This window comes from Artemia franciscana, chromosome 3 (genome assembly GCF_032884065.1).
Source record: "Artemia franciscana chromosome 3, ASM3288406v1, whole genome shotgun sequence".
Classification (NCBI taxonomy): domain Eukaryota; kingdom Metazoa; phylum Arthropoda; class Branchiopoda; order Anostraca; family Artemiidae; genus Artemia; species Artemia franciscana.
Window position 1 is genome coordinate 48,843,548 of NC_088865.1, and position 22,373 is coordinate 48,865,920.

Here is a 22,373-nt window from a genome sequence, read left to right on the forward strand (position 1 = left end):
CTTTTTCTAAATTTTATCCAATTACTAGTAATTTAAGTTCAATTATTATATAACAGTAAAATATTCTGGTAACTGAAGGAAAATTTGCGGAAGCTTTTTCCAAATTTTATTCAACTGCTGGTAATTTAAGTTCAATTACCATATAACAACCAAAGATTCCGGTAATTGAAGGGAAATTTGCGGAAGCTTTTTCTAAATTTTATCCAACTACTGGTAATTTAAGCTCAATTATTATATAACAGTCAAAGATTCTGGCAATTGAAGGAAAATTTGCGTAAGCTTTTTCCAAATTTTATCCAACTACTGGTAATTTAAGTTCAATTATTATATAACAGTCAAAGAATCTTGTAATTGAAGGAGAATTTGCGGAAGCTTTTTCCAAATTTTGTCCAACTACTGGTAATTTAAGTTCAATTATTATGTAACAGTGAAAGATTTTGGTAATTAAAGGAGAATTTTCGGAAGCTTTTTCTAAATTTTATCCAACTACTGGTAATTTAAGTTTAATTATTATATAACAGTCAAAGATTCTGGTAATTGAAGGAAAATTTGCGGAAGCTTTTTCCAAATTTTATCCAACTACTGGTAATTTAAGTTCAATTATTATATAACAGTCAAAGAATCTTGTAATTGAAGGAGAATTTGCGGAAGCTTTTTCCAAATTTTGTCCAACTACTGGTAATTTAAGTTCAATTATTATATAACAGTGAAAGATTTTGGTAATTAAAGGAGAATTTTCGGAAGCTTTTTCTAAATTTTATCCAACTACTGGTAATTTAAGTTTAATTATTATATAACAGTCAAAGATTCTGGTAATTGAAGGAAAATTTGCGGAAGCTTTTTCCAAATTTTATCCAACAACTGGTAATTTAAGTTCAATTATTATATAACAGTGAAAGATTTTGGTAATTAAAGGAGAATTTTCGGAAGCTTTTTCTAAATTTTATCCAACTACTGGTAATTTAAGTTCAATTATTATATAACAGTAAAAGATTCTGGTAACTGAAGGAAAATTTGCGGAAGCTTTTTCCAAATTTTATTCAACTGCTGGTAATTTAAGTTCAATTACCATATAACAACCAAAGATTCCGGTAATTGAAGGAAAATTTGCGGAAGCTTTTTCTAAATTTTATCCAATTACTAGTAATTTAAGTTCAATTATTATATAACAGTAAAAGATTCTGGTAACTGAAGGAAAATTTGCGGAAGCTTTTTCCAAATTTTATTCAACTGCTGGTAATTTAAGTTCAATTACCATATAACAACCAAAGATTCCGGTAATTGAAGGGAAATTTGCGGAAGCTTTTTCTAAATTTTATCCAACTACTGGTAATTTAAGCTCAATTATTATATAACAGTCAAAGATTCTGGCAATTGAAGGAAAATTTGCGTAAGCTTTTTCCAAATTTTATCCAACTACTGGTAATTTAAGTTCGATTATTATATAATAGTCAAAGATTCTGGTAAACGAAGGAGAATTTGCGGAAGCTTTTTCCAAATTTTATCCAACTACTTGTAATTTAAGTTCAATTATTATATAACAGTCAAAGAATCTTGTAATTGAAGGAGAATTTGCGGAAGCTTTTTCCAAATTTTATCCAACTACTGGTAATTTAAGTTCGATTATTATATAACAGTCAAAGATTCTGGTGATTGAAGGAAAATTTGCGGAAGCTTTTTCCAAATTTTATCCAACTACTAGTAATTTAAGCTCAATTATTATATAACAGTCAAAGATAGTGGTAATTTAAGTTCAATTATTATATAACAGTCAAATATTATTAGAAACATCAAGGGCATCGGCAGAAAATTTTCCAGGGGAGAGAGCAAACGCCAAAATATCAGTGGTGGTTGGGTTACAGGGAATATATTTCAGGATTTCCTTTTCCTTGGAATAAGTTTATTTTTTAATACTTTTAGGAAAAAACTCTCAAATAAAAATAGCAATTAAACTGCATGCAAAATGAAATAAAATACAGTAAATTTTAAACTACAAGGATTCCTCGCAAAGGGATTTATTTATTTAGCCAATAATATATTTAATTATTATGCATTTAAACTTAAAAGAAAATCAAACACAAACCAAAATTACAGAAAGATTTATTGCTTCCGTAGATTATAACAGATGAAAACTTGTCTTCATGCAATTTCCTACGCCTCAGAGTAGTTTACAGAATTTATTTCTTTCATAACAGGACAATTCTCCCTCTCGAACGTAAATCCCTCATAAAACTTACTTATTTAAACTTACTATCCAGCTATTAAATTAACCCTCTTTCTTTTTATTGTCCTATTCAACTAAATAAAATAAACAGGTTCAAAAGAATTTCGCCATAGGAAAATCTTTTCAAATAGTTTGTGATAAAAAACTGGAAGTAAAAAGTTATTTGGATCAATATTGACCAAAACTAAAAATCTCATGAGATGTAGATGTAGATTTTAAATAATTCTCATGAGAATTATTTCAGCGGCAGTATTGGCTTTTCATACTAATTTTAAATACGTAAAATTCTTTCACTTTATTGTTACCCACCCAAAACCAAAAATTTGAGAGAATGTGCCCGATTTTTGAAAAAAGAGGAAACACCCCGAAAATGCAAGTGACCTTATTTTTAATCTATTTATTTGATACATCATATCAGGGAACCTTACCATAGATTTTTTAAGCTCTAATCTTCTAAGTGTGAAATTTCGCATTTTTTTCAGAAAAGAAGCATAAATTTTAGGTCTTTTTAAGTGACCACATAGATTGGCCCAGGGGACAGTCTTGTTTTCTTGCTATTTTAGGGTGCTACACTACGGCTATACCTCGAATATGTCGAATTTGCAATCAATTTAAAATTCTGAGAAGCTAATTGATTTAAAAGTATCAACAACTATACTTTAGGCTTTCCAGTTGCAGAAGAAGTAATGCCACATGGTGGCAGCACTGGATTCAACCAAGTTGATTCACTTTATTTGCAATGAAATTAGGCTACGTTTGGTGATCCGTAATTGCGTATCAGCTATAGTGAGGAGGGGGATCATTGTTCAGATGGGTGTAGGATAGATTCCTAAAAAAACTTATTTTAATGGACAAACTGCTTACTCTTCATCAGGCCTCGGATAAATGTTGAAAGAGGTAGGGGGAGGAGAAATTAATTAAATGTTTCCCTATACATCTAAAATGTTACATTCCCATATCTACCAGTACAGAGGCAAGGCATCATCAGCCCCGCAAGGAAATTTCTTTGGGATGGCAAATACTGCTGGGAACTTAGTTCTCAGCAATCTTAGATGGCGTTATCTTCTTTTTCTTTTTGTATGAAGTACTTCAACGTATAAAAGGAATTGCATGTAATGTATTTATCGATAAGAAAATCTTATTGTGGAGGTTGTGATGGCTTCAGTTATGTAGTTATGTCAGTTATCAAAAGTCTCACAAAATTTCATCCATACAAACAATAATGCTCCTTTTCATCCTGTAAGTTTCACTAAGTTTAGTCTTAGCCATCAAAAGCTACGAGCATGAGAATATTTGTCTGATTTTCGAAAAAAAGGAGAAAGACTCCCTCGAAGTCATAAAATTTTAACGAAAACCATACCGTTAGATTCAGTGTATCAAAGAACCCTACTGTAGAGGTTTCAAGCTCGTATCTGCAAAAATATTGAATTCTGTAATTTTGCCGGAAAGACATCACGGATGTGTGTTTATTTGTTTGTTTTTTCCACAGGGGTGAACTTATTGACCCAATAGGCCTAAACCGTCGAGAGAGGGCTCATTCTAACGAAAATGAAAAGTTCTAGTGCCCTTTGTGAGTGACCAAAAGATTGGAGGGCAACTAGGCCCTCTCCCACGTCACCTTTTTCCCAAAATCGTCATATCAAAATTTTGAGTTAGTGTTTTTCTTTAGCTTAGTTGAAAGGCCCAATAACTAAGTCTTTAGAGATAAAATGACCCCCTGGGGAAAAGTTTTTAAGTTATACTGTAAAATTTACACATTGTTTTGTTTATTATTGGACAGTATGCAAACATTTTTCAGGTGGGGTCGGGAAGACGAATTTTCTGCTGGGAGAATTTCGAACGGGGATAATTTTCTATGGAGAGGTAAGTTTCCAGGGGTGAACTTTTCATGGAAAATGTTAGACTGGGTAAATGTTCAGAATTCCTATATGGTGCGAAATTTCTTTATATGCCTTGTTTTCTCTTTAGCGATTCAATTTTGAAAGTGAAGATGTTAATGGTAATTGGCCGGGATAAATTGTCTCCAGGATTGAATTGCTCGGATTATCCTTCAGTGGGGAGCGGGATTTTTCCCTGAAGGTGGAGCTATGTATCCTGGTGTTATTTAAAAGACGACCAGAAATTAAATAAAAAACACATTTTTCAACTGAAAGTTAGGAGCAACGTTAAACCTTAAAACGCGCAGAAAATATTACGTATATGAGGGGGTAGCCCCCTCCTCAACACCTTGTTATTTACATGAAAGTTTAAATTTTGTCCCAATTCTTGAAAAAGCAACTCCTGAAACACAAGGGTCATTTAATTAGAACAATAAATAACTTTCCAGTAGGTGGAACAAGGCATCCTGGTGCTGTTTAAAAAAAATCAGAAATTAGATAAGAAAAACAAGTTTTTCAACTGAAAGAACGAACAGAAATTATCACGAATCTGAGGGGATTGGCCCCTTCTCAACACCTTGTTATTGATGCTAAAGTTCAAATTTTCTCCCAATTGTCTAAAAACAACTCCTGACACACAAAGGTGGTTTAATTAGAACAACAAGCAACTCTTTTTAAAGTCCCAAGAAATATAGTGTGAAGAGCGAGGTGCTGAGGAGAGGGGACCATCATCAGCCCCGCAAGGAAATTTATTTGGGATGGCAACTTAGTCCTCAGCAATCTTAGATGGCGTTATTTCTCCTCCGTTATTTCTCCCGTCATGTGTGTAATAATTTCTGTTTGTTTTAAGCTTTAATGTTGCTCCTTACTTTCAGTGTAAAAAACTTATTTTTTTTCCTTCATTTAATGAAGCTTAGAGACAAACATTTTTCTAAAGGCAATGAAAAAAGTAAGCCAAATAAAGTGATAGGATACAAAAATAAAAAAGTAATTAATTACAAAAAATATGCAAAATAACAGCCTACTTACAGAAACTAAGATATAAACTCCAAGCAGTCAGTTCTGTTGTGCGATGCCAAAGCGTTGCATGGATACCAAACAGTTCATGGTAACGAACTGTAGTAAGGAGCGATCCGGCTCAATAGTAATCGAAACTCTAAGAAATGGAATTTTGATACAAATAGTTGCATCAAAAGAACTGTATTTTAACGCTGATTTCCAAGTATATTTGTTTCACCAAGTTTACTTTTACCTATCAAGAGTTAGAGCCTGAGAAAATTTGCCTTATATTAGAAAATATGATTTTTATCAAAAGATCTTAACGAAAATCACACCATCAGATCCAGCGTATCAGAAAACCCTACTATAGAAGTTTCAAGCTCCTATCTACAAAAATGTGGAATTTTGTATTTTTTCCCAGAAGACAGAACACGGATGCGTGTTAATATCGACCCAGTGGCCCCAGAACGTCACAAGAGGGCTGAATCTAATGGAAATTAAAAGTTCTAGTTCCGTTTTTAAGTGACCGAAAAACTGGAGGGCACATAGGCCCCCTCCCACGCTCATTTTTTTCCAAAGTCACTGGATAAAAATTTGGGATAGCCATTTTGTTCAGCATAGTCAAAAAACTTAATAATTATGTCTTTCGGGACGATTTAATCCCTGAAGTCCCCGATGGAGGGGCTGGAAGTTACAAACTTTGACCATTGTTTACATATAGTAATGGTTATTGGGACATGCACAGACATTTTCAGGAGAAGTTTTTCACATTAAAGGGAGGTCGAGGAGGGGGTTAAGTAGGAGGATCTTTCCATCGAGGAGTTTATCATGAGGGAAGAAAATTTCCATGAAAGGGCCGCAGGACTTTCTTGCATTATTTATAAAAAATGAGAAAATAAGTAAAAAAAAAGTTTTTTCAGGTGGAAGTAACGAACAGCATTAGAACCTAAAACGAACAGAAATTATTACGTATATAAGGGGGTTCGTCTCCTCCGCAATACCTCACTCTTTACACTAAATTATCTTCGTAATTTCACGGCCTTTGTGATTCAGGGGTCATTTAAAAAAATTAGGACCAAATTGAAGCTTTAGTGTAAAGAGCAAGGTATTGACAAGGGGGAAAACCCCCTCATATACGTAATAAAAATATAAATATAGAATTTCGTTACGTGAGATAACTCGTATGTTACGTATATTTATTATTAATGAAAACGTTCGTAAAAAAAATAAAAATTCTAGTTGCCTTTCTAGGTAACAAAAAATTAGTATGCAACTAGGCCTCCTCCCCCACCCCTTTTAGTGTTGCTTTTTTGTGTTGCGAGAGCAACACTTTGGTTTTGTCCCGTTTTTTTTTTTCTATGTCGCCGATCTCAGCTTATTCCTGGAAACTGGTAAGGGTTTAACCTGTGCGGTTTTTACGGAAAGTGTGGACCTCAGGCCGGATTGATGAATATGATATTAAATTTTGGAAAGATCTGCAGAACTCTTGCCTGGGGCAAAAGGGATTGTTTTTGCTTGTCCACAAGGGATAACTCCTTAATGCATGCTCCTCAATGCATAGCACTTCATGCTAATGTTTCTTTTTGCTTTCAAAAAGCTTCTTATTCCAATTAACTGAATCTTGTGTTGCAGGAGTTGTTCTCACAGAATTGAGACAGAAAGGTAAACTTTAGCATAAAGCGCGTGGTATTGGTTAGGGGTGAAAGAAATAGCTATTTTAAAATTTTAATTGGATGACTTTGGGGAAGCAGAGCATGGGAGGGGGGCTAGCTGCCATGTAATCTTTTTGTTCACTTTAATAGGGCAATGGAAATTTTAATTTCCATTCAAATGACCCTCTCTCGATCTCTTAGGATCATTAGTTTAATTTGATCACGTCTGAGAAAAGTAAAATATCTTTCCTCTGGCCTAGCAATACAAAATTCCACATTTGTGCTAATGGGAGCATGGAACCTCTATAGTAGGGTTCTGAAGTGTTGAATCGGACAAGGCTTTTTTTTATTAAACTTTTTTGAATTTTGGGGGGTATTTCATCCCGTTTTTCGAAAATTGCACAAATTTTCTTAAGCTCGTGACTCTTTGACGGGCAGCATTAACTTGAGGGATTTTGAGCCTTTGGAATCAAATATCAGAATAATAAGCCATTTTTTATTTATCTATTGGTTTCTTCATTCTGTTTTTCAGAGTTTCAGTTACTATTGGGCAGAGTCACTCTTTAATTGCTGTTCGATACCATGGTAGCTTAATATTCAAGACCTTACCATTAGCTTATAAGACAATGCATTGAACAATTTCTAATTCCTACATTTTCATTAAGTCTCGAAGCACGGCTGATATGCCATCAATACAGTAACATAAATTAAACGTAGTTGGTATCTAATGCAGAAGTGGAATAAAATGCGGAATAAATCTCGTTAGCGCTGTTGTCAATATCAGAGGGAACCAAAGTTTGACCTTGAGTGTGGGCCTACATACTCCTTAGACCTCAGACTACTGGACCTCGAATTTAGACCAAAATTTAAGTGGGAACATAGTGTAGTTATCAGAACTAAATAGTTTTGAATAATTATATATTCCTGGGCTTAGATCCAACTTATTGTGGGTAAGAAATATAACAACAAAAAATCATCATTTTCTTAATAAGAGGAACTTAGAAGTCATTTTCCTCAGTGTCAGGACAACAAATATGGCTCTGTTTCAAGAGAACATTCAAAATTTCACCACTAGTTGTAAAATAGCATAGATAGATAGATAGATAGATAGATAAGTGTATTTCAAAAACCCGTGGGCCATATACACAAAAATATAAATAAATAACAAACAAGCAAGGAAATTAACAACAGTACGAACACGCACAAAAAAACAGAATTCAACGCAAAAGTACCTAATCTAACTACAAAAGAAATTAATCATATAAAACTTTTTCTTCTTATTAAAGATTTATCTATATATACTCCCACTCGAAATATTGTGGTTGGGTTACTATTTTGCAGAATACCCGGAAGCATCAAATTAATCCCATGCAAATAAATTTCCCGTAAATCCAAGAGCACCGGGCATTTCCGGAGAAAATGATCCAAGTCTTCATCATCATCTTTACAATTATTACATATTAAGCAGTTTCTTTTTGTCTAAATTTCCAGATTCAACCCTGTTTGCTCAATATGTATTCCTGACCTTGGATCCAACTTGCAGTGGTTCAGCCACATTCGGAGCATACTTGCAGCTGTTAGCGGTTTTACTTCGTGGGTCAGCACAAGAACGACTAAATTGGACATTCAAGTATGTATCTATGAAAGAATTTCCTTTTCTAAAGAGGAAATAATTCTTTTTATGATCCAACATGTTTATCATCATTTGGTAATTAATTATATTAGCTATAATTTTTCTGCTAGCTTGTGGAAACATGTGCTACTAAACAAAAACTGTTAGCTCATAACAATTCTCATAATTCTCATATTCTCAAATTCTCATAACAATTCTCAGAGAATAAAAATTCTCAGAAACATATTAATTGGGCAGGAAATTAAAAAAAAATCAAAGCTAGGGAAAAAAAATTTAGCATGATCTTTGAGGCTAACTTACCTATGAAGATACCTGTAGGAAACCAGCAAAATACTTCATTCTGCATTTAGTTGTTTCTGGAAAGCGTCTCTTAAAATCTCCTCCTGGAGTCCACCAACGCCATAGCTCCCCGGAAGGGTGCTACATTTAATAAATTTCAGCTTAAAATTAATCCTAGACGCTAGTAAATGGTGATCTTTACTTTTAACATAAATAAGAGCCCTCCTTTGCATCCAATTATCTTGTACAATCCTGCCGGTTTTTTTATTTACGGCAACATATTCAATAAGGCTACCTGTCTTACCATTAAGTGTATACCTTGTTAACTTATTGGTGATTTTATAGACTGGTTGTAACTAGATTGTTATACCAATAAAGTTGCAACAGTTTGAAACCATTACTAGTTTCCTTTCCTATACCAAATTTACCCAGGATTGGATACTATCTATCCGTATTTCCATCAACCTGAGCATGAAAATTCCCTAATGAAAATACGATGTTTCCACCTGGGACCCTATCTATTTTTTTCTTTAGCTTTATAGCTGAGTCACTACTATTTATATCAGTTGGTTCTTTAGACATACACTACTATAATAATAACAATTTATCTATAACCCACTATTATGCAAAACAAGAGTAGTAAATTACACTAAAAAGGAAAAAAATTAAATACAAACATGGATAACTTAAACCTAAATCACAGACAGAAATACACGGATATTATTATGGTTTGGGCTTAGGGATACAAAGGCATGTCTTGTTAAATTAGTACTAATCAATTCAAACAATTGAATAGTGTCGGTTGCACCATACTTCTCAACAATGCGTGTATCACGATGTGAAGTGGGAAGGTACAGTAAAAATTTGTAATATCTAAAATAAGAAATACGGATCTGGAGCAAATCATCCTTATTTAATAACGAGTACACTTAAAAACAAGGCAGAATGGTCACAATATGTGGAACTACACTTTAGCTAAAGCTCAGCATGAATATTTTCCACGGTTTGGTACAGTTTTCGCAAATCCAATCTTCAACTTTTCCTTAACATTTCTCAGAACCTGAAGTCGTATAAAAGGGAGTGTAGAACAAATACTAATCCCTAACCACCGTAAACTCGCAACATTGAGAATTACTGAGGATCCACAGGACAAATTACGAGCTGATGACTTGGGATTGAAAAATAAATATTCGCATTTACTGACTGCACTATGCGAGGCCATTGTGACGTGTGTCCCAAAATTGAATAAGGACCCTCAATCTTGTGATTCTTATTGTCTAATTACAGTTTGTTCGGTTATTGCAAAATTATTTGAGAAAAATTCTTCTTTTGAAAATCTCGAATAGGTGTGACCATGGAGATCATCAGTTTGCTTTTCGTGCGGGTCTTGGCGTTGGAAATGCACATGCAGTTTTCTTGTCTATTTTAGAGAGGTATGAAAGAATGAAGAAAACTTCATTTTTTTAGGAAATAGATATTTCTAAAGCATTAGATTCGATCCTACACTCCCAAGCTATTTTAGCGCTTTTAAGGAGTGGTGTAAATCAATTCATTTGTGCCTCCCTTTGGTAATGGTATCAAAACTCTTCTATGCGTGTCCGCATCGAAAATATTTATAGCAGCCAAATTTCTGTGCGTCATGGAGCAAAACAGGGCTCAGTGTTAAGTCCTGCAATATTTAACAATGCCGTCCGTTGGGCGACCCGCAGAATACCGCATTTTCTTATCGAACCATCTATTGAAGCAAGTCGCCTTTCGTATGCAGATGACATTCTTGCAATCTCTGCAGGCTGCTATGAACAGCCTTTAGGCCAGGTTGTCTGATATTGGGCTGTCAGTCGCTTCTGTTAAAACTGAATTTCTTGTTTTTGGTTGTCATCACCCTCTCCATTCAAGAACTCAGGCTGGCCCTGATACAATTTTTGCCAGTGCGTCTCTCAAGTGCCTTGGACTTGCGTTCGGGACCTCGATTCGAGCACCAAGGTCACTAACAATAAATGTATTAAGAGAGAAGTTGAGAAAGTCCTATGGACATTTCTCTAGAGTTAAAGGTCAAATTGACAAAAAAATACACTTGGTTGGCTTTATAACTCACTTTTTGCTCCTCATGTATTTTTTCTGGTGTCACTATGGATTTTTTTTTCTACCTCGTCAGAACGTCAACAGATTTGGTCTGCCTTTTTCAAATTTTGTAAGTATTTTCTGCTTGTTCCTATTTGGTCCTGTAACAGTTATATCTCCAAACGTTATTCAGTTTTTGAAACATGATAAGATTCAGACAGCGACCTGAGTCAGTCATAGATTTTCCGTTGGGGGGTATTAACCGTTTGTAAGTTATTGTTAGTGTATTATAGTGTTTATAGTTATTTTAGTGTTTGTAATGATTAATTAAGTGTTTTTATTATGTATATTTCTTTTCAATACTCCTCTAAGTACATTTTTGTATGTATAGAGGGTTCAAATAAATTATTATTATTATTATTGTTTATCAAAATTCAAAAAAAGACCAACATCCCGAAACATTATAGAAATACGTTGCACAGATAATGCCAAAATAGACATGGTTCGGCTTAACACTAGCAGGCTGTCTGCGTACGCAATATAAGACAGATCAGATAAATTATAAAAATACGAAGGCTTGATTACTGATAACACATTTTGAATGCAAGTATTAAATAGATGCGATGATAGCACTCCACCATGTTGTACTTCAGATTGAACTGGTATATTACCGTAGTACCCTGTGCCAGAAATTAAACGGAGAAACGAATTACTATACGAAAATTTAACTACTTGTATGACAGAAAGTTTCACTCCAAACTCTGACAAAGAGGCACTTGTGCATGGCAAAGACTATCGAAAGCTTTAGACAAATCCAAAGCGCAAATATGTAATTCATAACTTTTAGACTGGACATCGTAAAGAATTGAAGAAAAACCTTATGCGCGTGTTGGCACCCAATACTAGGTTGAAACTCAAATTGTTTTGAGTCTTTCGCAGTTCATTCAGTAATATATGGGAGCAGAACATATTCAAAAATATTACTAATATTGCAAGCAACAGTGATGGGCCTATATGAACTGCAATCAAAATCGCCTCTTCCCTATTTAAGAATAGAAGTTGCCATTTCGCAAAGGAAGGAACCAGGCACCATTGACAAACATAAACAGAACTGAAAAAGTAACTGGAGCTGAGAGACAAGTGCTGGACAATCACAACGTAAATGATGAGCGCTAATCCCATCAAGATAACTGGATTTAGACTTGAGTTTAAGCATATAATTAACAATGCTTTTGGTTGATACCGGAATATTGTGACGTTACAAAACTTTAAGTGGCAAAAATTTAGAAACTAAGCACTGAAAATGATAAATGAATACTATACTCAATTTTACAAAAAATCTTTTTATAATGCCTAAGCCAAGACTAATCTGGGATAACATCACTGGTCCCTAATGAATCTGATTTAGACGCATTAATAACTTCTTTCCTCTTTAATGCATTTTTAGGGAGTTCAGCGCCGTTATATCGAACCAAACAAAGATACCGTTTAAGCTCCGCTTTTGTCTTACTTTTTATGTCTAACACTTGGCCTCGCAAGGGCCGCCCACACGTAATCCATATGCGAATCCAGGATTTAGCACGGTTTTTGACCACTTTAAGACACAGGTCTTCTTTTCAAATTGGACTTCGAGTTTTTAGTTTAATCCGGTCAAGGGGGACAGCCATATTTTCAGCTTGCTTTTTGCACTCAACTCAGCGAAGGTACATTCAGTTGCACTCTGGCTCGTGGTAAAAAAAAAAACACGTACACTGTAGATTAAAAGGGATCTTGATGGAGGACAACAGAGCTGTTAGGGTAGAAATATATAAAGGCCAATTGGCTTTTCTCCACTCTCGTTTCATACACCATTTGTTATAAGTAGTAACACAAGGATTATGAGATGGATCAGCGGTTAATGTATCAGTAAGGGAGAGGAGAAGGTGGTCAAAATCACGCTCATCTTCGTCAACATGAACGAGAGAACAGGGAACATGGCGGAGCAGATACAATGGTGAATATTGATCACAGTATTACTATTATGAATATAACTATAATTAAGAGCTTTGGGTGCTAAACGGTGACCAATTGGCAACGAATACCAAAACTAAGATGGTACGACTGTTACAATGACTGAAATTATGACTGATGCCCTGCACTTTTTAGTCATAAATGAAGGACTTGTATTCTATTATTAATATTTTCCCAACCTAAACAAAACATGGCAACTTCCATATTCATCATGAGCCCTACTCCCTGTCTGTGCACCCAGTCCTTTTTGCCTGAGTAAATAAATTTTATATCGCCTAATTTTATGTTTCCTGTCCCTGGAATATGAGTTTCTGAAACACCAAATAAGTCTAGTCCAAATGGCTTATGGCCTCAGGAAAAGCATTGGCCTCAGAGCCGGTGCGGGACATATCTTTTCAATTGTACACGAAGCATTTAAGCCGGCTTAGAACTGGACAGCAAGACGTCCCTGGGACCTCTGGGGTAATGAAGGCTTTATACAATCGTTGGCCAATCTTGGTCACACCATGGTTTTCCACGCTGGGGAATGATGTTCCTCAATCAACAAGAGACACAGATAATCTCAAGTCAATTACTTCCGGCTCATTATATATTCATGCCTACAAAAACTATGCTACTAGGGGAGGCAACCCATAATAGATAACTAATCTAGGAAGAAATTTTACAACTTAACTAGGAAGAGGGTTGTAAGTTATGCCCTGGGGGCTTATATGGTTTATATAAAAGGGGTGATCGTATAAATTTCTGAGGATGCTCATTGGATTACTAATAAGAAGTTTTAGTGTCTTTAGAGATTCAGAGTTATGGGAGGGTTGATGCCCCCCCCCCATCCCACCTCGTATTTTCTTGAAATGGATCTGATAGAAATTTTGAGATGGCCATTTATTTAGACAGACAGACATAGACATTTTTTATTTTCATCCATAACATATAAATTAAACAAAGAATTTACCATTAACAGCCACTCTTAAGACAAAAGAGTCCTGACTGTGGCCGCAATTCTAACCACCGTGAATCTGCTAAATCATTTCTTCAAATGATTTTGAAGAAAGAAAAAAAAATCCTTGGGGGGGGGAAACAAAATATTTAATATTAAATACTAAATAAATAAATACCCTTTCCTCTTATCACACTTCTCTCCTTTTTAAAAAATGGAATTTAACCATTCTTTTGAATGATGCCAGACTTACTGCCGCTCTGACCGATTCTGGAAGGTCATTCCAGACGCTGACACCTATGTTCCTGAGAACAAATCCTGCTCTCGTTGCATTTCTTTTCTCGTGAGTCAAATCCTCCGAATTCTGGGTAAAATAAGGGTGATAAAACGAGTTAGTCTTAAAAAAATCATAAAAGTACTCAGGGCTTACCTTCTTTACACTTTGAAAAACAAAAATCGCTAGCTGGCAATCACGTAGCTCGCCTATGTTCAAAATATCATTCTTTCTAAAACACTCCGCAGTATTCTGACAGTTTTGAAATTCTCCTATCAGACGCAGTGCTTTGTTTTGTATTATTTGAGTTCTTTTATAATTCTTCACGGAATTGCTTGCCCAAACAGAACAACCGTACGTGATGTAAGGGTGCACAATAGCACTGTATAACAATTTGACAACTGCTACCGGGAACACTTTTTTCAGCCTCCTCATCACTCCCGATCCTCTAGCTGCTTTTGCCGACACTATTTCACCATGCTTCTTCCAAGACAAATTACAATCAATATAAAATCCGAGATATTTACAAAAAAACACCTGTGTTATGCTAACACCGTTATAAAGCACATTTTCAAGAAGTTCAGGTACACCAGTTCTACCAAACACCATAAAATTTGTTTTTCTTGGATTTACTGCAAGGAAGCTTAGAGCTGTAAAAACATGAAGCCAACTAAGGACGTGGTTCGCTTTTTGCACAACCTCTTTTGAAGTCCGGGCAAACACTGTGATAGCTGTATCATCGGCGAAAGAGGTTAAAACTGAATCATTTAGGTAAAATCGAAGAGTATCCACATATACAAAGAAGAGTAACGGACCAAGGACTGATCCTTGGGAAACACCGCAATTTATAGGCATAGCTGCGCTAGATATATCACTCATCACCACCTTCATTGTTCTTCCACGCAGATAAGACCGAAACAAACTTTATGCTGTATCTTTAATTCCAAGGTTCCGCAGTCTTTTCAGTAGAACTTCAAAATCCACAGTGTCAAACGCCTTCTTCAAATCAATAAAAATAGTTAGAGGGATCAAATTATTTTCTAACGCACTATTTACACAATCTAAAAGGTGATGAACGGCATGCACTGTAGAATGACCTTTTCTTAAACCAAACTGCGAATCTGACAAAAACCCAAGCGAATTCATGTACTCGTATATTTTCTTATACACTACTTTTTCATAAAATTTTTGAGAAGAGCGGTAGAATAGATATTGGTCTCCAGTTGGAAATATCTCTTTTATCGCCTCCTTTATGGAGGGGTATAAATTTTGCCCGCTTTAGTTCGTCAGGAAACACACCTTTTTGAACAGATAAATTGACTAGATATAATATCACAGGTAAGAGATACGCAGCAACTGCTTTAAATGCTTTAATGGTTAGGCCATCAACACCAGCTGCATTAGATTTGATCGGTTTCACTGCTTGGGTAATGTCATCCATGGTACATTCGGTAAAGTAAAATGAGTGATGAAGACCGCGGTTATGGTCAAACTGCTCAGTATCTAGCTATCCGCTTTGATCTTTTGCCTCTTGGTTTATTTGCGATGCTATTTTGGTAAAAAACTTACAAAACTCTTCACTAACTTCTTGCCTCCCACTCACAGTTTTTTCACCTATGGCTAACTGTTCAGTTGATGCTGAATCCTTACCATTACCGAGAACGCTTTTAATAGTCAGCCAGGTCCCTCTAATGTCTCCTTTCTGCGACTTTAATTTCTCCCCGAAATACTCCCTCATTGCAGCTCGTCGTGCAGAATTCACCCTATTTCTTGCCTATTGTCGTAGAAACTTAAAAAAAAAATGCTTATTCGGAAGGTTATTGAAAGGGCTACTGCCCTTCTTAATAGTCGAAAGCGATTAGAGGGCAACTAACACCCCTCCCACGCCCACCGTTTCCCAAACACATCCAATCAATATTTTGAGATAGTCATTTTGTTCAATGTAAATTAAAGGTCTGGAAAAAAATCTCTGAGGTAGACAACTCCCCAGAGTCCTCGGAGTAAGGGTTGTAAGCTATGCCTTTGGGGCATATAAGTTATATATAGAAACAATGATTTTATAAACTTTGGAAGGGGCTCATTGGATCGGAAAGTAGAAGTTCTAGTGCCCTCTTTAAGATTCAAATTGATTGAAGGGTGGATACCCCCCCCAAAAAAAACACACAAACTCCTCTTAATTTTCCGAAATACATCTGATAGAAATTTTGAGATGGTTATTTGTTTTCGTAGAAACTTCTAAAAGAGCTCATGCGATTGAAAATTGAAAGGGTTAGTGCCCTTTTTGATATTCAAAAGTGATTAGAGGGCAATTAACACCCCTCCCATGCCCACCATTTCCCAAATACTTCCAATCAAAATTTTGAAATAACCATTTTCATCAATGTAAATGAAAGGTCTGGGAACTTTAACTTTAAGTTAGACAACTCCCTGGAGTCTTCGGGGTAAGGATTGTAAGTTATGCCCTGGGGGCAAATAAGTTATATACAGAAACGGTGATCGTAAAAACTTTGGAGGGGGCTCATTGGATTGGAAAGCAGAAGCTCTAGTGCCCTCTTTAAGATTCATAATGATTGGAGGGTGGATATCCCCCCACAAACACACACTCACAGCTCTTATTTTCCAGAAATACATCTGATAGAAATTTTGACAGGGTCATTTTTTGTCGTGAAACTTCAAAAACAGCTCATTTGATTGAAAATTGAGAGGGCTAGTGCAGTTTTTAATAGTGAAAAGTGAGTGGAGGACAACTAACCTCCGTCCCACGCCCACCACTTCCCGAAACACATTGAATCAAAATTTTGAAATAGCCATTTCGTTCAACGTAAATGAAACATCCCGAAATTATGTCTTTGAGTTTGGCAACTCTCCCCCACTATACTCCTCAGGGCAGGGGTTGTAAATTATGCCCTTGAGGCATATAAGGTAAAAATAGAAAGGGTGATTGTTTAAACTTTGGAAGGGGCTCTTGTTTTTGGGGCGCTATTCTTTGTCCTAAAAACTTCAAAAGAGCTCATTCGATTGTAAATTGAAAGGCTAGTGTACTCTTAAATAGTCAAAAGTGATCGAAAAGCAACTACCCCACATTGTCAACTTATATTATGTCAACTTATACTATTAATTTAGGCTTGTAAGGGTAAGTTGTGGGTTATTGTGAACAAGCCAGAAGGCACTATTAGTATGCTTTCAATGCTACCACTACAGTTAATGTAACTAATAACATTAACATAATGTAACTAAGACAAAAATCTATTATTAAGAAAAGGGAACATTTAGGAGTTCCTATTAACGGAAAAAACTGTATGCATGCAGGTCTTCAAAAGCACATATACGCTATATCATAGGCAGCGACACTCTATAATAGCTAGAAATATAATTGTCAAACAGTTCGTGGTAACGAACTGTAGTAAGGAGCGACCCGGCTCAATAGTAACCGAAACTCTAAAAAATGGAATATTGATTCCAATAGTTACATCAAAAGAATCGCATTTTAATGCTGATTTTAAATATATAAGTTTTATCAAGGTCAGTTATACCCATCGAAAGTTACGAGCCTGAGAAAATTTGCCTCATTTTAGAAAATAGGGAGAAACACCCCCAAAAGTCATACAATCTTAATGAAAATCAAATTATCAGATGCAGCGTATCAGAGAACCTTATCGTAGAAGTTTCAAGCCCCTATCTACAAAAATGTGAGATTTTGCATTTTTTGCCAGAAGACAGATCACGGATGCGTGTTTATTGGTTTTTTGTTTGTTTTTTTGTTTGTTTTTTTGTCCCAGGGGTGATTGTACTGACTTAGTAGTCCTAGAATGTCTCGAAAGGGCTCATTCTAACGGAAATGAAAAGATCTAGTGTCCTTTTTAAGTAACCAAAAAATTGGAGGGCACCTAGGCCCCCTCCCACGCTCATTTTTCCCAGAAGTCACCCGATCAAAATTCTGAGATAGCCATTTTATTCATTATAGTCGAAAAACCTAATACCTATGTCTTTAGGGACGACTTGCTCCCCCAAAGTCAAACGACTTACTCCCCCACAGGTCAAAGTTACAAACTTTGACCTGTGTTTACATATAATAATGGTTACTGGGAAGTGTACAGACATTTCAGGGGGATTTTTTGGTTTAGGGGGGAGATTCGAGGGGGGGTTACGTGGGAGGATATTTATATGGAGGAACTTTTCATGGGGGAAGAGAATTTCAATGAAGGGGCGTGGATTTTCTAGCATTAATTGAAAAAACAATGAAAAAATAAATATGAAAAGTTTTTTTCTACTGAAAGTGAGGAGCAGCATTAAAATTTAAAACGAGCACAAATTATTGCGCATATGAGGGGTTTACCTCCTCGTAATACCTCGCTCTTCACGCTGAAGTATTTTTAGTAATTTCAACTATTTATTCTACGGCCTTTGTTATTCAAGGGACATTGGGACAGAATTTAAGCCTTAGTTTAAAGAGCAAGGTATCGACGAGGGGTGAACTCCCTCATATACGTAATAAAACATACGAATATAGAAGTTTGTTACGTAAGTTAATTCGTAAATTACGCATATTTTTTACTAATGAAAATGTTCGTAAAAAAATTAAAAGTTCTAGTTGCCTTTTTAAGTAATCAAAAAATTGGAGGGCAACTAGGCTTCCTCCCTCTCTTCTTTTTTCTCAAAATCTTCCGATTAAAACTATGAGAAAGCCATTTAGCCAAAAAAAAATAATATGAAAATTTCATTTTAATTATTTATGTGTGGAGAGCCAAGATCAAAACATGCATTAATTAAAAAACGTCCAGAAATTAAATAAAAAAACAAGTTTTTTTTAAATGAAAGTAAGAAGCGACATCAAAACTTAAAACGAACAGAAATTAATCCGTATATGAAAAGGACTTTTCCTCCTCAACGGCCCGCTCTTACGCTAAAGTTTTTTACCGTTTTAAGAAGTAGAGTTAAGAGAAAGAGTCTTACTTTCCTTTAAAAAAAACTTGTTTTTTTTATTTAATTACAATAAATAGCCGAGTCAAAATCAAAACGAGTAAAACTTAGCCTGAGTAGGGCCGATAACCCCCATGCCTTCTCAAGACCAGAACACAATTTGCGCTTTACTGAAAACAAAATATGTTTGAAATATTTCAACTTTTCTTACTTTCACAAATAAAAACTATCAAAACTTTAAGGAATAAATATCAATGTATGGCAATTAAACTGAAAATCCATGGTCATTTTGTTGTTTTTTTTTTTTCAGTAAAGCGCGAATTTTGTTCTGTTCTTGAGAAGGCATGGGGGTTATCGGTCCTACTCATGTTAGTTTTTCTCGTTTGAGTTTGACTTGGCTATTTATTGTAATTTCTGTTCGTTTTGAGTTTAATTTAGTTATTGATAGTGATTTGTGGTAATTTTACACTTGGAAGATTATTTTATCTTATGTTTGCTTATTCTTGGCTTAGTGGAGCTCTTTCGTTTTCTTAGAAAAACTTATTTTGTGGAATTTTTTAAATTAATACAGACAAAGAGACAGACAGACAGTCTATGACACACTACTTTTTCAACACAACTTTAGAGACGACAGCAACAAGAGAAACAAGTCAGTAATTTGAAATTAAAGAGGAACTACCTCTGAAAAGCCAATGATTAGCCAACATTAGGAACTTTAAACAAACCAGGGAATACCCCGGAAGAAAGAGTAAGGCTAGTTATATGTAATATGCAGAAGGGCTACTCGGAAGCTGAGAAATAACACTAAAAATTTCAATATCACTGTATGGGGAAAGTAAAAATACTTTTCTACTAAGGGGAATGCTGCTTATCCTACCCTGAGGAGGAATAGGAACCAAAGGAAGCATGGTGAAATATGAATATCTTGCTGTTGAATTTTGTCATATTTCATGTAAAGATATAATTAAGACTGTTTGTGTTTCTTGTGAGAAAGAGCCACATTAACTGCAGTCCAATCTTTGAACAAATTCCCTTATGATTTACTTATTTACTTTACTATTTACTTGTTTACTTTATATGATTTACTATTATATAAAGAATTGAATGCTATACAATTTAAGCCTACTTTATATTTAAAATACAAATAATAGCCTTAATTTATGCATACTAGTGCCTTAAAATTCTAGATTAAGGTATCAAAATATAATCCGTTTTTAATTACTTAATTTGCTCAAAGTTAGAGATTTGTCTCTAGAAGGATTTTTTTTTGAAAGTCTATTTTATTTTGATATAGTGCTCTACTGCTCACGCAGTTTTCGTGTCGATTTTGGAAAATATAAAAAAAAGAAATAACTCTATATATTTACGCCATCAATATATCCAAACTTTCTTATTCACTTTTTCACTTTTTGAACAGCTTCCCCTTATGCTCTTATCAATTTGACGCGAATCACGAATCAAACACATTATTCATTGTTTATGCTTCAAATGATCATCTTGTTTTTACTTTTACGTGCAGCCGTGCACAAAGACGCTTTCATGCGTGTAGCAGTGATGAGATCTCTAGACATCCATAGACATTTGGGTGTTGAATTCCTCTGCCTTTTTCTAAGAGGAAAATACTTATCCAACAAAGTTTCTGTATGGCACAAAAATAAACTCGTCGTACATTCAACATCATTAGCTTCAAGAACACTAGACCAATCATCACTCTGAAGACTATGTATCAAATTAGAATCAATATTTTTTTTGTAAAAGTTCTAAAAGAAGTCCTTACTCATCCACAGCAATCTCAGTTTTAGGCACGCATAAAAATAGATAAATAGGAAGCTGATCGAAGAATAAAATTGAAAGAATTAGCCCCGAAGAAGAAATTTCAATAGAAAGATGGTCACATTCCTCACTCGATCCAACATATAACGTATTACAGCTAAAATCTTCCAAACCACAAAGACGCTTCTTAGAGAAAGCCCCCACACAAGAAAGCTGATAGGGCAAATCGCAGAACATATGTGTTGGAAAAGGAGGAGGCTTATAAAACAAGCAAGCAGTATCATATGCACACTGGCTCTTTAGATTAATGACAAATGAGTAAACTGCCCTACTAAAGACAAAAGAATGTAATAAATATTCAAGGTTAGTCTGTCTACCAAATTTAATATGAGAACTAGTAGACAATCAGACCGTCTTTTAAATTCAATACAAAGTTCAACGAACTAATGAATTTTTCTTCGGAACCATTCACGCTTGATCGGAGCCTGGGTGTCCACTCCACCTTTGTCTTGAATAAGTTGTTGAATAGTTTGTTTGTGACTATTGTGATATTTAAGATGATGATTATGATGGCCTTGTAGATTTTTAAGTTAGTCTGATGTGAAACGACTTGTTTAGTATGAAAGGCTATACATTATATTACAGAGCTTAACTACTTTGCGTACAAAAATACCTACATAGTCTGTAACCTCCTTTAATTTCAATGCAGAAAATGCTGTTTGTTATTAAATTATGTTTAAATACATTAACCTATGCATTTATTTAACACCCCAGTACGCATTACACAGGGATTTATTATGATACCTTTAGATCAGAGACGGATCAAGAGGAAAATCTAGGGGGGCAGGGAATTTTACAAGGATGCCAATAAGCAAAACCTTGGGGTGGCCCAATGTGACAAGGGAGCCAATAATTGACAAAATTGACAAATTTATTTTTGAAAAAAGAGTGAAAAACAGAAAAAACGAGGAAAGGGCACTAGAAAAAATCTTGGGGGAGTCCGGGGTCTCTCCCCAGTCCCCCTGAACCCACCAGTGCTTTAGATTTTTGGGATATTCGTCAGGTAAATTATAGAATACATTATAAGCTATTGGTTATTGCAGGCTAGTTTTCATGGAACTACATTTATTTTGTTGCTAAAATGTTCATTTATTTATTATTTTGATTGTTTTTTCCTTGTCATTGCCCGGTGGCCATTTTTTTCACTAAATATCACACCATTGATGACTAGACTATATAAACAGGCATAAATAATTTAGATGAGCAGTTGTATCTCCGAACCAAGCTCGAGGAACTAAACCGGGACAAGGGCTATGCAAAATCTTGAATCGAAAATCGAGTCCAGATTCTGCATTTTACCCAGCTTAGAAATGAAGGTTCTACTATGTATACTTATTACAGCTTATTTGATGTTGATAAAGATGGACGGATAACACTGGAAGATGTTTACGATGTTACGAGGTCAATTTTAGAACTAGCTGGGAGTACAAATTCTAACAATGCTAACATTTTAGAATCAACGCTTCAATCCAGGACTTTACTATTTTTTCAGGTAGATAATAGTGCTTTTTATTCTTTGGAGCTTGATCATTTTACTGCTTCAAAATGATTTTTAATTTAGAATATTTTAGAATTCCTATTTTAATCCGCATTTTGCCTTGTACTTTTATAGTCATTTAATTAATAAATAACTAGAATTAAGTAAATATAGTTAATGAATTAAATACAGTTAAT

The 22,373-nt window shown here is 35.0% G+C and overlaps 1 protein-coding gene across 1 annotated transcript in view; it reads left to right on the forward strand.

Annotated features, from left to right (window-relative positions):
• The window catches only part of LOC136025354 (uncharacterized), a gene marked incomplete in the record, with an annotated part of 67,882 nt that overhangs the window by 44,492 nt on the left and 1,017 nt on the right, over positions 1-22,373 (forward strand). Inside the window, 2 exon segments of the mRNA XM_065701292.1 lie at positions 8,244-8,382; positions 22,041-22,191. Of these exon segments, the coding sequence (XP_065557364.1) occupies positions 8,244-8,382; positions 22,041-22,191 (290 nt within the window).